Source organism: Clinocottus analis, unplaced genomic scaffold (genome assembly GCF_023055335.1).
Source record: "Clinocottus analis isolate CAN_PGR_092001 unplaced genomic scaffold, fCliAna1.0.p SCAF_8, whole genome shotgun sequence".
Classification (NCBI taxonomy): domain Eukaryota; kingdom Metazoa; phylum Chordata; class Actinopteri; order Perciformes; family Cottidae; genus Clinocottus; species Clinocottus analis.
This window is the reverse complement of record NW_027176240.1, coordinates 22149752-22164369: the sequence shown is the minus strand read 5'-3', so window position 1 is coordinate 22164369 and position 14618 is coordinate 22149752. Positions and strand designations below refer to the sequence as shown.

General features: G+C 45.4%; 1 protein-coding gene across 1 annotated transcript; it reads right to left on the bottom strand.

The window, feature by feature from the left end:
* Positions 1–2712: 2712 nt before the first annotated feature.
* LOC137779864 (protein NLRC3-like) lies at positions 2713–12301 on the bottom strand. Its single transcript, XM_068568068.1, is given in 10 exon segments — positions 2713–3473; positions 3627–3673; positions 6886–7059; positions 7185–7358; positions 7456–9259; positions 9411–9639; positions 9793–9871; positions 10081–10194; positions 11218–11358; positions 12198–12301. Coding segments are annotated over 10 exon segments (3468 nt in total). The 3' UTR covers positions 2713–2871.
* Between the last annotated feature and the right edge of the window lie 2317 nt (positions 12302–14618).

Below are 14618 nucleotides of genomic sequence, written 5' to 3'. Positions count from 1 at the left end.
CATGTTGGATCAGGTGGTCCATGTTGGATCAGGTGGTCTCATGTTGGATCAGGTGGTCTCATGTTGGATCAGGTGGTCGCATGTTGGATCAGGTGGTCCATGTTGGATCAGGTGGTCGCATGTTGGATCAGTTGGTCCATGTTGGATCAGGTGGTCTCATGTTGGATCAGGTGGTCCATGTTGGATCAGGTGGTCTCATGTTGGATCAGGTGGTCTCATGTTGGATCAGGTGGTCGCATGTTGGATCAGGTGGTCCATGTTGGATCAGGTGGTCTCATGTTGGATCAGGTTATCTCATGTTGGATCAGGTGGTCCATGTTGGATCTATCCCCTCATCATTAGTTTCCTTCTCTTCTGACCCTGAGTCCTCCTCATGATGTTCAGCGTTGTCCTCCTGGTCATTCTTTTTCACAACATAGTCGTGAGTTCACACGCCTCCTGTGCAGTAGATCCTTTCTGCCTCCTCATGCTGCCCGTCTCTCTCTAAAATGGGAAAGGCCCAACACCTGTGAGAACAGACCTGTTTGTTGTTGATGTTGTTGTTCTAACCATTGCTTGACCCCACACATCAAACATCCAAGATCAAAGATGTTTTGGAAAGCAGGATGGGGGACAAGTTGCCCCATTGCTCCACTTTGTGCTGCGGGGTCATTTTGACCCCAGAGGACAACAGACGTTATTAAATTAAATAACTCACCCATAATTTAATCAAATTACTTAAAATTACTTGTAATCATGAAGAGCAGAGTATTAAACAACCCCCATTATTTTCAGACCATTTGATGAACAAAAAACATATTTTGATGGCAAAAGATTTCATCTGATTTCATCTGGGGTCAAAATGACCCCAAGGACAACAGCACCGCTGCCGCTCGTCTTCCTCTCCTGCACCAACCGGCTCTTCCCTCGAGGCTCCGTTAGCTCATATTGTGGCTGTACTGAGTTTGAAGCTCTTCACTTGTCAGGATGAACTAAAACCACTTCATGGCATGAAGGTTTGGGAAATAAACGTTGGAGATTGCTGTTCTAATGACGTCATGAGGACACTGGGCCAGAGAAACAGCAGAAGAAGTAAACTAGTGGCTTCATTTGAGGCTCAGTTTAGAGAACTGTTCTGTACTCTTCCTGTACTTTAAAGTGTATATTGTGAATTATTCTGTGTGTGTTCACCAAGAAAACTATCTTTTGAGTTGGCCGACTTGGGGCTAACTGTCTGGTTTTGTTGCGCTCGTTGCTGTTTAAAAAGTGTACAAATGAAAGCTATTAAAACTCAAATGATGTCACATAAGTTCTGCTTGAACAGGACACGTCTCTGGTTCATTTCACCGGCTGCTTTCTGTAGGAGACGATGTGCAGGTCTTAAAGCGGCCTGAGAGATGCACATAACACCAGACTTGTAGCATAGCGCCATGCTAGCAGCTCAGTGGGGCCATTTGCGCTAATGCTAGCTAGATACCATGGTCACCACGTCCGTGTGTTAGCCTGCCAACATTAGTAGGAAACAACAGAAAGGAATGCTAATAGTTTAGCAGGTATTTGACCATAAACCACAAACGTTTGACCTGATGGTGGCGCTGTATGAAAAATCAGACTCTTGTTACATTTCATCCTGTACCAAACACATTCAATGAATAAAAAACAGACTGGGAAACATGGCTTAAGGTTTGACCTCCGGCTCCGCTGGTCCATGTCCATGTGTCCTTGGCCAAGAGGAAGAGGGCCTAACCTTCGTCCCTTCTCTTAACGGATGCTGTCATTGATGAATTTCAGCAGACGAGTGCCTCCAGGAGAAAAGTGTAATAATGAGCAGTTCAACAACATGAACAACGTCACATGGAGCCTGTGTGTGGTTCTACTGTTGATGCTTCATTGTTCCTCTATATTGCTACAATCTGAAACATGCTCATTCTGTTTTGTTCTACATGTCACATGGTTTGGTACATGAACAAATTAAAATGTCACAGATGCGCACAAATGTGCCCCAAAGCATATGTTGGAGTCCTCTGAATGTTCTCTGTTCTAAACCCTCTGAAACTTTGTTCTGCTTCACTTCATCAAAGTCAACCTTTGTGATTTTTTAATTATTGGACCTGAAACCTTTTCATTTCTTCCTGTGTGTCATCTTCATTTCCTCTTCAACAGGTTGTTGTTTAAAAGGTGTTAAAGGGCCACCACTGGAGGAGGAACCCGTGTGGTTGGGAACCTTCAGGAGTGAACAATCATTCACTCCTGTCAGCCTATCGCAGAAGAAGAGCTCTCTCACCTCATGGAGACGATTTCAGAGACGAGCAAGACTGGACTTTGGTTGGAAAGTACAAAATACAAACCAGTTTTATTTGTTTTTACAACAACAAGGTTAAAGGTCACAACAACGGATAATGCAAGAAGTCAATTATGATCTAGAATCATCCAAAACTAGGATTCATTTGATCTCAACGTCACTTATCAAAGTTTGTTCATTTGTTACACGACGATCAAAGATGATGAATTTAGTTTGTTCAAATCAAAACAACTCTTTACAAGTTGTGATTATTTCTCCACAGACGCTGAATCTGATCCAGAAAGACTCTCGTTTGACATTCGGAGGTTTTTCTTCACACAAACAAATGTCTCAAGACAACAAAGTGGAGTTTTCTACACAAAGTACAACATGTTCACAGCTTCTCTCAGACAACAGATCATTTCAGATCATCACATGGACCTCGCTCAGCTCTCAGACATCCATCTGCAACAACACAAGTCCAGAGAGCTCTCAACCTCCCAGAGTCCAGACCAGCAGGTACCCCTCACCTGCTGCAGCTGTTTACAACCACTGAGAGATCAGGTTGCTGCTAGCTAACATCAGCTGTGTGTCATCCTGTACAGGAGGAACTATCTGGACAGCAGAGAGAAGGTTTCTCTACCAGGAGGAGACTCTCAATCCTCCAGAGAACACAGAGACACTGAGGAACCAGACAAGGACCAGAACCCAAACCCAGGATAAAGAGGTTCAGTGAATGTGGTGTTGAAGGTGTGGAGGTGGATCAGTGTGTCAGAGGAGACTCTGTAGAAGGACAGAGAGCCAGCAGGACAGTCCACATACACTGCTACTCTACCAGAGGAGGAGGAGGAAGAGGAGGAGGAGGAGGTGATGCGTGTTGTTGTCTTATTGTGACGGACATAGTAACCACCATCATAACACTCCAGACTCCAGGACTGATCATTCATTCCAAACCAACAGTCTCTACTGTCTCCTCTCCTTCTGATTCCTCTGTAACTCACTGATATAGAAACTTCTCCTCTCCACTCGACCTCCCAGTAACAGCGACCAGTCAGACCAGTTCTACACAGCAGCTGATGAAAGTAGTCAAACCTGTCTGGATGATCAGGATATGACTGATCCTCCTCCTCCACATACGTCACCTTCCTGTTGTTGTCAGACAGTTTGAGTCTCTTGTTCACTGTGTTTGTGTCGAGTGTGAGTTCACAGGAATCTGATGGAGAGAACAAGACACAATACAGCTGCAGTTATTAATCTATCATCTGTTCATCTAGTGACACTTTGATGATGACATCAGAGATGTGAATGAGTGATGTCACAGTGTGCAGATGGTTGAATGTGTTCATCAAACTCAAAGCCCACTTACACTTCCTCAGACCTGGTCTGAACCATCGGACTCCAGCAGGCTCCACCCTGAAAGGAGGAGGGGGGTCAGAGCAGCATGAAACATGGACATGACATCACTCTCATCACAGAGCTTTGGGATTCATGTTCACATGGACCACTTATTATTCATCCGCTCATCCTCTGTTACTTCATGGAGCTTCTTCTGATTGGCCCATGACGACAGCTCATCATGCTCTTCAGCCTGACTCATGTTTATGATTATCATCTTTTTAATCAACTATGTTGTTACATTACAATAAAACACTATCAAGTTGTGTTTCATAAACTGTTGTCTGCATATTGTTATGATCAGATTATAATCTGCATATAAACCATAACAACATAAATGGATATGAGACACACATATGACACACATCGTTAGTGGGAGAACTATTTAATTCAGCAGGTTTGAAACTGAACAGACCTCTCTCTCTCTCTCTCTCTCTCTCTCTCTTCCCCCCCCCCCCCCCCCCCCAGGAATAAAGGGGGGACTCTGAACTACAGAGCTGCCAAGAGACGGCCTCCACCCACAGTCTCCACTCCCCCGACGCCACCTACGGTCACTCGCCTCAGCCGGTGCACCAACCCGCCTCTTTCTCCCCATCCTTAACCCCTCATCCCTCACTCCCTTCCCTCATTCCTCACCCCTCATCCCTCACTCCCTTCCCTCATCCCTTACCCCCTCATCACATCCCTTTTCCTTCTGCAGCTCAAGAATCTATGGTTCTGAATAATAAACCTTCCACCAACACCAGTTAGGAGAAGCGGGGTCCTTGTTAGTGAAACAAATCTAGTTAGAATAAAATCTACTGGGATTAAATCCATCTCCACAACCATACTGGTAGTGAAATGTATTGTGCTGTGTAGGTGCTGCATCACTTAGTTTGGTTTCTCAGGCTGCTTTGTGGTTTTCACAGGGAAGTTGATGAGAGAGAGCTGCAAACAGCGGCGTCTACAAGCCTGCTAGAAGCTACAAACTCTGCTCTGACACCTCAGCTGAACTTTTACCTGTTAAGATTGTGCACAACAGAAAGTTAATGTCTCCTGGACTTTTTCCTGTGAAGATCCCAGAAAGGGTTAATATTTGGTGATGTGTGGTTATGTGTGGCCTTCTGGAAAACCATAAATGTTTACGTTGAGGCATCCCTGCGATCGTCTCACTCTTTCTGTTACAAACTGACCCCGGCCCCCGTCAGAGAAGAGAAAAGTTATGTGGCCCTCACAGGAAAAAGTTTGGGGACCCCTGGTCTACTGATTCCACCAGATCTGAAACCATATCTCTGTGAAGGATTTTCGCGAAGATATTAATATTTATAAAACGTCAATGGCTGCGTTTCCCAGATTTTGATCGTTCTTAAGGACTTCGGCTAAGAAGGAGCGCTAAGATACGAGTGTTTCCCAGACGCGCTCTTAACTGCCTTCTTAAGATCTCGCCAAAGAAGCTTCTTAAGACGCTCTTAGTGGGAGCTGTCCACCGCCGTGGAGATGAAACTAAATCAATCCATGCCAGATTAATCCATCACCCACCACTTTATCAGAGCATGAATCACACACAACACGCTGTGGTCCAGTGTGTGTCCAGTGTGTGGTCCACACACACAGGTGCACTTATGCTCCGGGCGCGCGCGCGTGTGTGTGTGTGTGTGTGTGTGTGTGTGTGTGTGTGTGTGTGTGCTATCCACGACACAAATCACCAGGGATCTCAGCCATGGCATGAAATCCACGGTGGACCTGGTGGACCTCGTCCCGTGTGGTGGCATTCTGATGTGTGTCCGCATGGCGCAGGAGGATCGGTGTCACGCTGCCACACTCCGTGAACCCGATGCCTTGCTGAGGCCGGTGCCGTCCCCCACCACCTCCAGGAAGCTCCCCACTGCATAAAGACCAGGCTGAGGGCAACACTGCAGCGGGTTGGCCTCTGGATGTGTGGTGACACCAGCGTGACGAGGCGTTGGATCTCCACACGGGGAAGCCGGTACTTGGACTGGACGGCCCGGTGCGACAGCACATTGAGTGGAGAAGTGCTGAGGCTCACATGCATTTATGTAAACCATCACATGCATTTATGTAAACTATCTGGCTTCACGCAGGGCGACGCTGTTGGTTAGCAGAGAGGTGATGCTGTATTGCAGCCGTGGTGTCTCTCACGTGGACTTCAGCAACGTCTTTAGACGAGGAGCCTCTCTTGATGAGGTTCAGCAGAGTTCAGTTACACCTGTCAGTTCCCTGATATCTGTGGAATACCACAGGGTTGTTGATGTTTTTATAGCTAACGTAAACTCATATGCAAATGCTGAATGTGTATGAAAACGTAATGAGTGATAGTAATGATGATTCATTTTATTTATGTAGCTAAACAGGAACACGGGGTAATTCTTTATTTTTATATCGTTATTTTTCTTTTCACGCTATTATTTTTCTTGCGTCAGTGTTCTGCAGCTGTGGGCGCACATTCATCATGACGCATGGTTTTAGTATTCCTTTGAATGTCAGATATAACTTTCCCTGACGCGGCTGCAGTGAGCGTTTAGTCGCTAAGAAGGCTGTTAAGAGTGGATCAGACTGATCTTACGTTTCCTTCTTAGTGAAAGAGCGTCTGAAGCTAAGAACGACTCTGGGAAACACGTCCTTCTTTCACAGCGCTCTTAAGACGCTCCTAAGACGCTCTTAGCGCTTAAGATCGTCTTAACGAATCTGGGAAACGAGGCCAATGTCTGCGCAGCGCTCCTGCCTGTATCCCCAGTAGCCGTAAAAAAGTGTGTCATCTTTGGCAGCGTTCCTAAATATTTATCGCTGTCTTTTCTTTTTTTTCTTTTGATTGAGCCGCTTGGATAACTTTGTTTCATTTTTGCTTTTATTCTTGTCTTGCTTCTTCTGAATCGTCTCTGTGTAATTTCCAGTCCTCCTGTCACTGTGTGTTTATCTTTGGCACCGCGCACCGTTACGGACGAGTGCATTTCATTGTGAAAGTAGGGGTGTGTGGACACGACAGATAACCATGGACTGGACATTTTAACTACTACTTCAACGTTTCAACGGATTTCTTAAGAATATTAATACAATTGACCATGCTTTTGAATTCTGTATGACGATAAGGGGCATTTTCTTTTTCTCTTTTTCTTTTTGCGGATGGTTGGGGGCCCCTCTACTACGACCACTGGTAGGGGGCCCCAAGCAGCCGCCTACCTATGTCTCTATGTTAAAACCACCTCTGCTCTGTGGCTGCAGCCTCTTCATACCTGAGATTCTCCAGTCTCCAGTGTGGATCCTCCAGTCCAGCAGACAGCAGCTTCACTCCTGAGTCTCCTGGATGATTGTAGCTCAGGTCCAGCTCTCTCAGATGGGAGGGGTTGGAGCTCAGAGCTGAGGTCAGAGAAGAAGAGCCTTCCTCTGAGATCAGACAGCCTGACAGCCTGCAAACATACACAATAACACACATATCACATCTTAAGACAATCTGAAGGAGGATACAAGTTCATCCATGAATGTAAATCAGGATTTAAGTTTCCATTAGTTGAACACGTTGATGAATCCTGACCTGAGAGTCTCCAGTCTGCAGTGAGGACTCTCCAGTCCAGCAGAGAGCAGCTTCACTCCTGAATCCTGCAGGTTGTTGTTACTCAGGTCCAGCTCTCTCAGACTAGAGGACTGGGAGCTGAGGACTGAGGACAGAGCTTCACAGCTTCTCTCTGAGAGGTTACAGCCACTCAGTCTGAAGAGACAAGGAGGAAGAAAAAATAAACAATAAGTAGAAAAGATAGCAGCGTATTTAAGTTATGATCAATGAATCTAACTCTCTCTGTACTTACAGAGCTTTGTTGGAGGCTTTGACCACTGGCAGCAGCCTCAGAAGAGCCTCCTCTGAAGCAGAGTACTTCTTCAGGTCAAACACCTCCAGATCTTTTCCTGATGACAGTAAGATGAAGACCAGAGCTGACCACTGAGCAGGAGACAGTTTACCTGTGGAGAGACGTCCTGACCTCAGGGACTGTTGGATCTCCTCCACTAGAGAACCATCATTCAGTTCATTCAGACAGTGGAACAGGTTGATGCTTTTCTCTGGAGACACATCCTCACTGATCTTCTTCTTGATGTACTGGACTGTTTCCTGATTGGTCCGTGAGCTACTTCCTGTCTGTGTCAGCAGACCTCGTAGGAGAGTCTGATTGGTCTCCAGTGAAAGACCCAGGAGGAAGCGGAGGAACAAGTCCAGGTGTCCATTAGGACTCTGTAAGGCCATGTCCACAGCATTCTGGTACAGATGTCTTGGTTTAGGTTTGTTTTTAAAGACTTTAGACAACCGGGAGGTTGTTTGTTCTTCTGCCAGCAGGTTGACACCAGAGTTGATGAAGGTCAGATGGACATGAAGAGCAGCCAGAAACTCCTGAACACTCAGATGGACGAAGCAGAACACCTTGTCCTGGTACAGTCCTCTCTCCTCTCTAAAGGTCTGTGTGAACACTCCTGAGTACACTGAGGCTGCTCTGATATCGATGCCACACTCTGTCAGGTCGGATTCATAGAAGATCAGGTTCCCTTTCTGCAGCTGATCAAAAGCCAGTTTTCCCAGAGACTTGATCATCTTCCTGCTCTCTGGACTCCAGTGTGGATCTGTCTCAGCTCCTCCATCAAACTTGACATTCTTCACTTTGGCCTGAACCACCAGGAAGTGGATGTACATCTCAGTCAGGGTCTTGGGCAGCTGTCCTCCCTCTGTGGTCTTCAACACGACCTCCAGAACTGTAGCAGTGATCCAGCAGAAGACTGGGATGTGACACATGATGTGGAGGCTTTGTGAGGTCTTGATGTGGGAGATGATCCTGCTGGCCTGCTCCTCATCTCTGAACCTCTTCATGAAGTAGTCCTTCTTCTGTGGGTCAGTGAACCCTCTGACCTCTGTCACCAGGTCAACACAGTGAGGAGGGATCTGATTGGCTGCTGCAGGTCGTGTGGTTATCCAGAGGCGAGCAGAGGGAAGCAGCTTCCCCCTGATGAGGTTTGTCAGCAGCACATTCACTGAGGTGGACTCTGTGACATCAGTTAGGGCTTTATTCTTGGAGAAGTCCAGAGGAAGTCGACACTCATCCAGACCGTCAAAGATGAACACAACCGGGAACTCTTCAAACCTGCAGATTCCTGCTTCTTTGGTTTCAGAGAAGAAGTGATGAACAAGTTCCACCAAGCTGAACTTCTTCTCTTTCAGCACATTCAGCTCTCTGAACGTGAAGGGAAACATGAACTGGATGTCCTGGTTGGCTTTGTCTTCAGCCCAGTCCAGAGTGAACTTCTGTGTTAGGACTGTTTTCCCGATGCCAGCCACTCCCTTTGTCATCACTGTTCTGATTGGTTCCTCTCCTCCAGGTGAGGCTTTAAAGAAGTCTTCTTGTCTGATGGTGGTTTCTGGTCTGTGTGGTTTCCTGGATGCTGCTTCAATCTGTCTGACCTCATGTTCATTGTTGACCTCTGCAGTCCCTCCCTCTGTGATGTAGAGCTCTGTGTAGATCTGGTTCAGAAGGGTTGGGTTTCCTGCTTTAGCGATCCCCTCAAACACACACTGGAACTTCTTCTTCAGGTTAGATTTGAGTTTACGCTGACAAACTGCAGCAGGAAGTCCTGAATGAACAAACAACAAGAAGATCAGAATAGATTTTTAACATGTCCTTTCCTCAAAGAATGAGTATGAATATATTCTGGTCCATCTCTTGAGACATTAGTAAACGTTCCATTCATCCAGCAAGTTAAATCTTTAGAGAAAGCCTCTTACTGCTCTGCAGACAGTCAGCCAGCTCCTCCTGCTTCATGCTCCTCAGGAAGTGCAGTGAGATCTTCTGAAGTGCTTCTCTGCTCCTCCTCCTCTGCTCTTTATCCTCACCATCCAACACCTCCTCATCCTCTCTCTGAATCTCTAAGTATTCTGGGTAATCTGAACTCAGAACCTTCTGGATCTTCTTCAGCTCGTCCTTCACAAAAGTGAGGATGTTCTCCTCCAGCAGCTGGAACAGAATATTCTCTGAATGACAAACTAAAACCATGGAAGCAAACATCAGATCCATGTTGGACAGACTGACAACCCACTGGTCTAAAGAGTGCAGCATGGAGATGGTGGTGAACAGAAGACATGTAAAAGTAGTTGTACATGTACAGACCATAAATATGGAGTCCAGGTGTGTTTGATGCTGCTGGGCAGACGGACCTCTGGGAACCTCTGAGCTCTCCTGGTCCTCTCTGTGGAGGAGTCATGAACCATCAGCTCACATTGTGTCTGCACCACAGACTGTTTATTGTTCATGATATTACAACACAAACACAACAATAAGTTAAAGATGTTGTGTCATGATTCATCATTTTATAAACCAGATGCTAAAGACTGGAGATGAAGGACGACCATCTGTGTGACAGTTAGTCATCTTGTTTCATCTGTTTAAAGAACTTACTCTGGGTCATAAGAACGTTGTCCATCTCTGAAGTTAATCAAAGCACCTTTAGACCAATCACTCTTCATGGACACACAGCTGGGTTCAGGAGACTTTTCTTTCTGCTGCTGTGACCTGATAGAAACACTGAGATTTACTGAACATAAACTATTTATTTTTCTGCTTCCACTGGTTTTATTGCACAGTAAAAGTGAAGTTATTTTCATTCAAACTTGTAGTTAATGGTAAAGAAGACACAGCTTCTTTATTGTGACTTGTTGTGTTCTTATTCAACCAACTAGTCGTTACAATGAGACACAAAAACTAAAACTACTGGAGTCACATCTTGGAGAAGTTTGACTCTTATATTTATGCAACCTGCTCTGCTCATTTTACCCAAGATGCATGAGAGGTTCTTGTGCGTACTTGGGACAGCCAATATCCCAGAATGCATTTTGCACCAGCAACAGGGAACAATGGCAGATGCGAATGTTCTGAATGTTCGTGTTTCTGAGTCACAAAATGTCATTTTAGGATGATTTCAGATGATAAGTTAGTTGTTGAAGCTTCAAATCTGTGGTCGTTTTTTCAAGATTCGGCCTACTTCAAAATATACCCGGACGATTTTGGAGATTTCAGGTCCTGCTCTCGGCGGGCAGTCAGCGCTCTGCTGCCCGCCGAGAGCAGCCTCATCTCAGCAGGACTGTTTGAAATGATCTGCTGGCTCCGACGTCTCCGTAGAGATTAAACATGAGATATAAATTGGTTCTGGAGGATCTAACGAGCAGTCTTTGGTCTCAGAGTTTAATATTTGCTCACAGTCACGTTAAATCAGTTTGACTGAGGGAAAGGTTAAGATTTAAAACTTAATACTTTGACATTGAACTACAGCAGTGTTTTTTTTAACTCTGCAGTTTTCTGAAACTCTGACTTCTCCTGGTCGACTCTGAGGAGGAATAAACTCACATTGTGTTTGAACCAGAGACTGTTTACAGTTAATGATTCATATACAAACAGCTACAGAGCAGTTAGTAAAATATATTGATTCTGTCATGATTGATTATCCTGAAAACACTAAATGATGAACGACCAATTCTGTGTTTCATAACTGAGAATCAGAACAGTTAGTCATCTGTTTCATCTGTTTTAAGAACTTACTCTGGGTCAGAAGAACGGCAGCCATCTTTGAAGAAAATCAGACGACCTTTAGACCGATCACTCTTCATGGACACACAGCTGGGTCCAGGTTCTGGTCCAGGTTCTGGTTCTGGTCCAGAGAACTTTGCTCTCTGATGGGTCCTAACAGAGAAGAAGAGCAGCAGGGAGGGAATTCTGTTTTTAATCTTCAGGCAGAGCAGCTGTTGGGAAGAATGTGAAGATCTGATGAAAGAAGCTGTAATGATGTGACACGGAGCATCTTCTTGGACTGAAGGGATTTGAACTGATGACGTTTAAAAGTTAAAGTCAGGAGGCTGAATTAACCTCAGCTGAACATGAACTCTGTTGACTGACAGGAACACTGAGACCAGCTGTAACCCTCACTGACCACCAGGGGGAGAGAGAGAGAGAGAGAGACAGAGAGAGAGAGAGAGAGAGAGAGAGAGAGAGAGAGAGAGAGAGAGAGAGAGAGAAATACAAGTACAGCTGCAGAGTATTAATTTAGCAATCGGGTTGTGCAAAACGTAAAGTATGTGTCGTGTATATGAAGTGTAAAAAACATAAACGTGTGCAGTGATAATTAATCCACAGAGGATCTACCAAGAGGTGACTTATTGTAAAGTCTTATGAATGTTTTCCTGCATCCGTCCTTATGACAGCGGAGCTATCAAATATGATACAGCAGGTATATAAAGTAATGATTCACCTGTAGATTATGCAACCACCACTGTATTGTATCTGTGAGGCCTCAATAAACATGAAATAGGAGCTTCATAAAACACCTGAAGGACCAAAGTCCAGACTTTAGTCCAGTATCAGAACTCAATCTTAACCACTGATTGTGTTTTATAGATTTACAGGTTTATTAAGAGTCAAGGTTCAAGTGAACGAGCAGAGAAACAGTCAACATGAAGTCAGAGTGAAGACGCTGAAGGTACTAAAGTGTGGAGTGATACCTGTTCATGTTGCTGATCACCTACAGCCCCCTGATGGAGACCCACGGGTTCACCTGGAGGTTCAGGTCTCTGTTGTCCGATCCACTTTGAGCCGTGGACTCCTTCTCAGAGACAGGAGGTCCACACATGAACCGGCAAAGAGCGGCTGGTTGCTCATGAAACACACCGGGAGGGTTGGACCCTCTGCAGCTCTCTGCTGTGTGGACCCGGTCTGTGTGGAAGAAGAGTTTCCTGTTGATGTGATGGCTGCTGTCCCGCTCCAACACTGTGGGGAACCAGTGTGAACCTGCAGCTCAGAGAGCAGCTGATCATGTGTCATGACTTTATGATCATGTTAAAGATTAACCCTCAGCTTCTTCCTGCTGCCTCTGAGCCACTGGAAGCTCCTCCTCCCTGAAGCATCAGCCCTCCACACGGTGCTGGGCGTGAACAGAGGACATGACTTCACCTGCACAGGTGTGAATGAAGCTTCATGTGCTGCTGTATATACATATATATATATATATACACACACACACACACACACACAGACACACCAGTGTGATAACTGGCTGTGTGTGTGCTGTACATCCGGCTTGTATCCAGCAGGGGGCGATGTTGAGCTTTATTTTGACATGAAAGTGACAAACATATAGCCCTGTGTGTGTGTGTGTGTGTGTGTGTGTGTGTGTGTGTGTGTGTGTGTGTGTGTGTGTGTGTATATATATATATATATATATATATATATATATATATATATATATATATATATACACACACATAACTGACCAATCACAGCGCATGTTAATGGTCACATGGCCCTGTGACCAATCACGCCTTCAGGGTCTCCAGAAGGCTCTTCCATGTATTTAAACCAGGTTAATCCTCCATAGATAAGAGACGTGATTGAATAAAACATGTTCAAATTGGGGGCGTCCCTTCTTCCCCATTTGTGGACGTCAGTTTAAATATTAAATGAGAGCGGCTGATCCCCACATGGTGCGTCTCCTCAGCACCACAGTGGGCGCCAACACTGCTTTCTTTGAACACCTAATTTTGAGCCGTGCAGGGCCAGAGGTCCCATCATATGATCAGAGTTCATCGTGTTCCTGAGAACCTGGACTTCAGAGAGTCGGTCTTGTTGAGAGACGACTCTGAGCCGGTGTGCTTTGGCCTGTTCATGGAAGATTCAGGGATACGGGGAAACCACAAACGGCCTCTGTTTTCTTGAATTAATACCTCTGAAGCTGATGAAAACACTGAAAGCACATCTGGCTTGGATTGAGATTTATTCCGTTGTGCTTCATAGTCTCAACATTGGGTGTGTAGAAGTGTCTGGGACGCATTCAGGATCAAAGGCTGAAGAGTATCCATCTTACTCCCACATGTTTTTTGACAGTCTTGATTCCCGTTCCTCTGATGGCAGGACCGAGTACCGGCTCTTCTTCCTGGTGAACTGAATCTGTGTCAAAACTAGTTTAAAGGGGACAGATTACTCTCAGTCAGGATCATACTTGTCTTTGAGTTACCTACTAGAACATGTTTGCATGCTGTAATGATCAAAACACTTTATTCTTGTTTGTCTGCCTGGTTCCTGATTGTGTATGTGCTGCCCTCATTGTGTCCACCTGTGTCTCGTTACTCTTGTATCTGAACCCTGTTTGTCTCCTGGCCCTTGGTCGGATCGTACTGTGTGTCCTCTGTTTGTTCCTCTAAGTGTTCTGTGGAGACCTTGGTGGTAACTTAGTGTTTTTTGGAAGCTTTAATTTAATCACCGGGGTCGTTCTCCTGCATGGAGTCGACAGACTCTGCAGCAGGCGACTGTCTTCGGGATCCCTCCTCCTGGAAGCTCTTGTTTTGGGAGCTCTTGCTGAAAACACAGTGACTCAGACACCATGTAATGACAGGCCACTGGGTCAAACAAGCTCACACACGCTGCAGCAGCACACTGTGACAGCAGGCGCGTTGCAGCCATGTAGCGCTCATGTTCCTCTGATGTTCATCGCTTTTAAAGAGTGGTTATGTCCGTGTAGTAGATGTCCTCAGGATACATTTAATTTGAGGTCTTGGACACAGAGGCGGTTTTAACACAGAGACACAGGTAGGCGGCTGCTTGGGGCCCCCTACCAGTGGTCGTAGTAGAGGGGCCCCAACCAACCTCAAAAATAAAAAAATAAAATAAAAAGCCCCTTATCATCATGAACGCTTCAAAAGCATGGTCAGTTGTATTAATATTCTTATGAAATTCGTTGAAACGTTGAAGTAGTAGTTAAAATGTCCAGTCCATGGTTATCTGTCGTGTCCACACACCCCTACTTTCACAATGAAATGCACTCGTCCGTAACGGTGCGCAGCGCGAAACATAAACACACAGTGACAGGAGGAAATTACACAGAGACGATTCAGAAGAAGCAAGACAAGAATAAAAGCAAAAATGAAACAAAGTTGTCCAAGAGGCTCAATTAA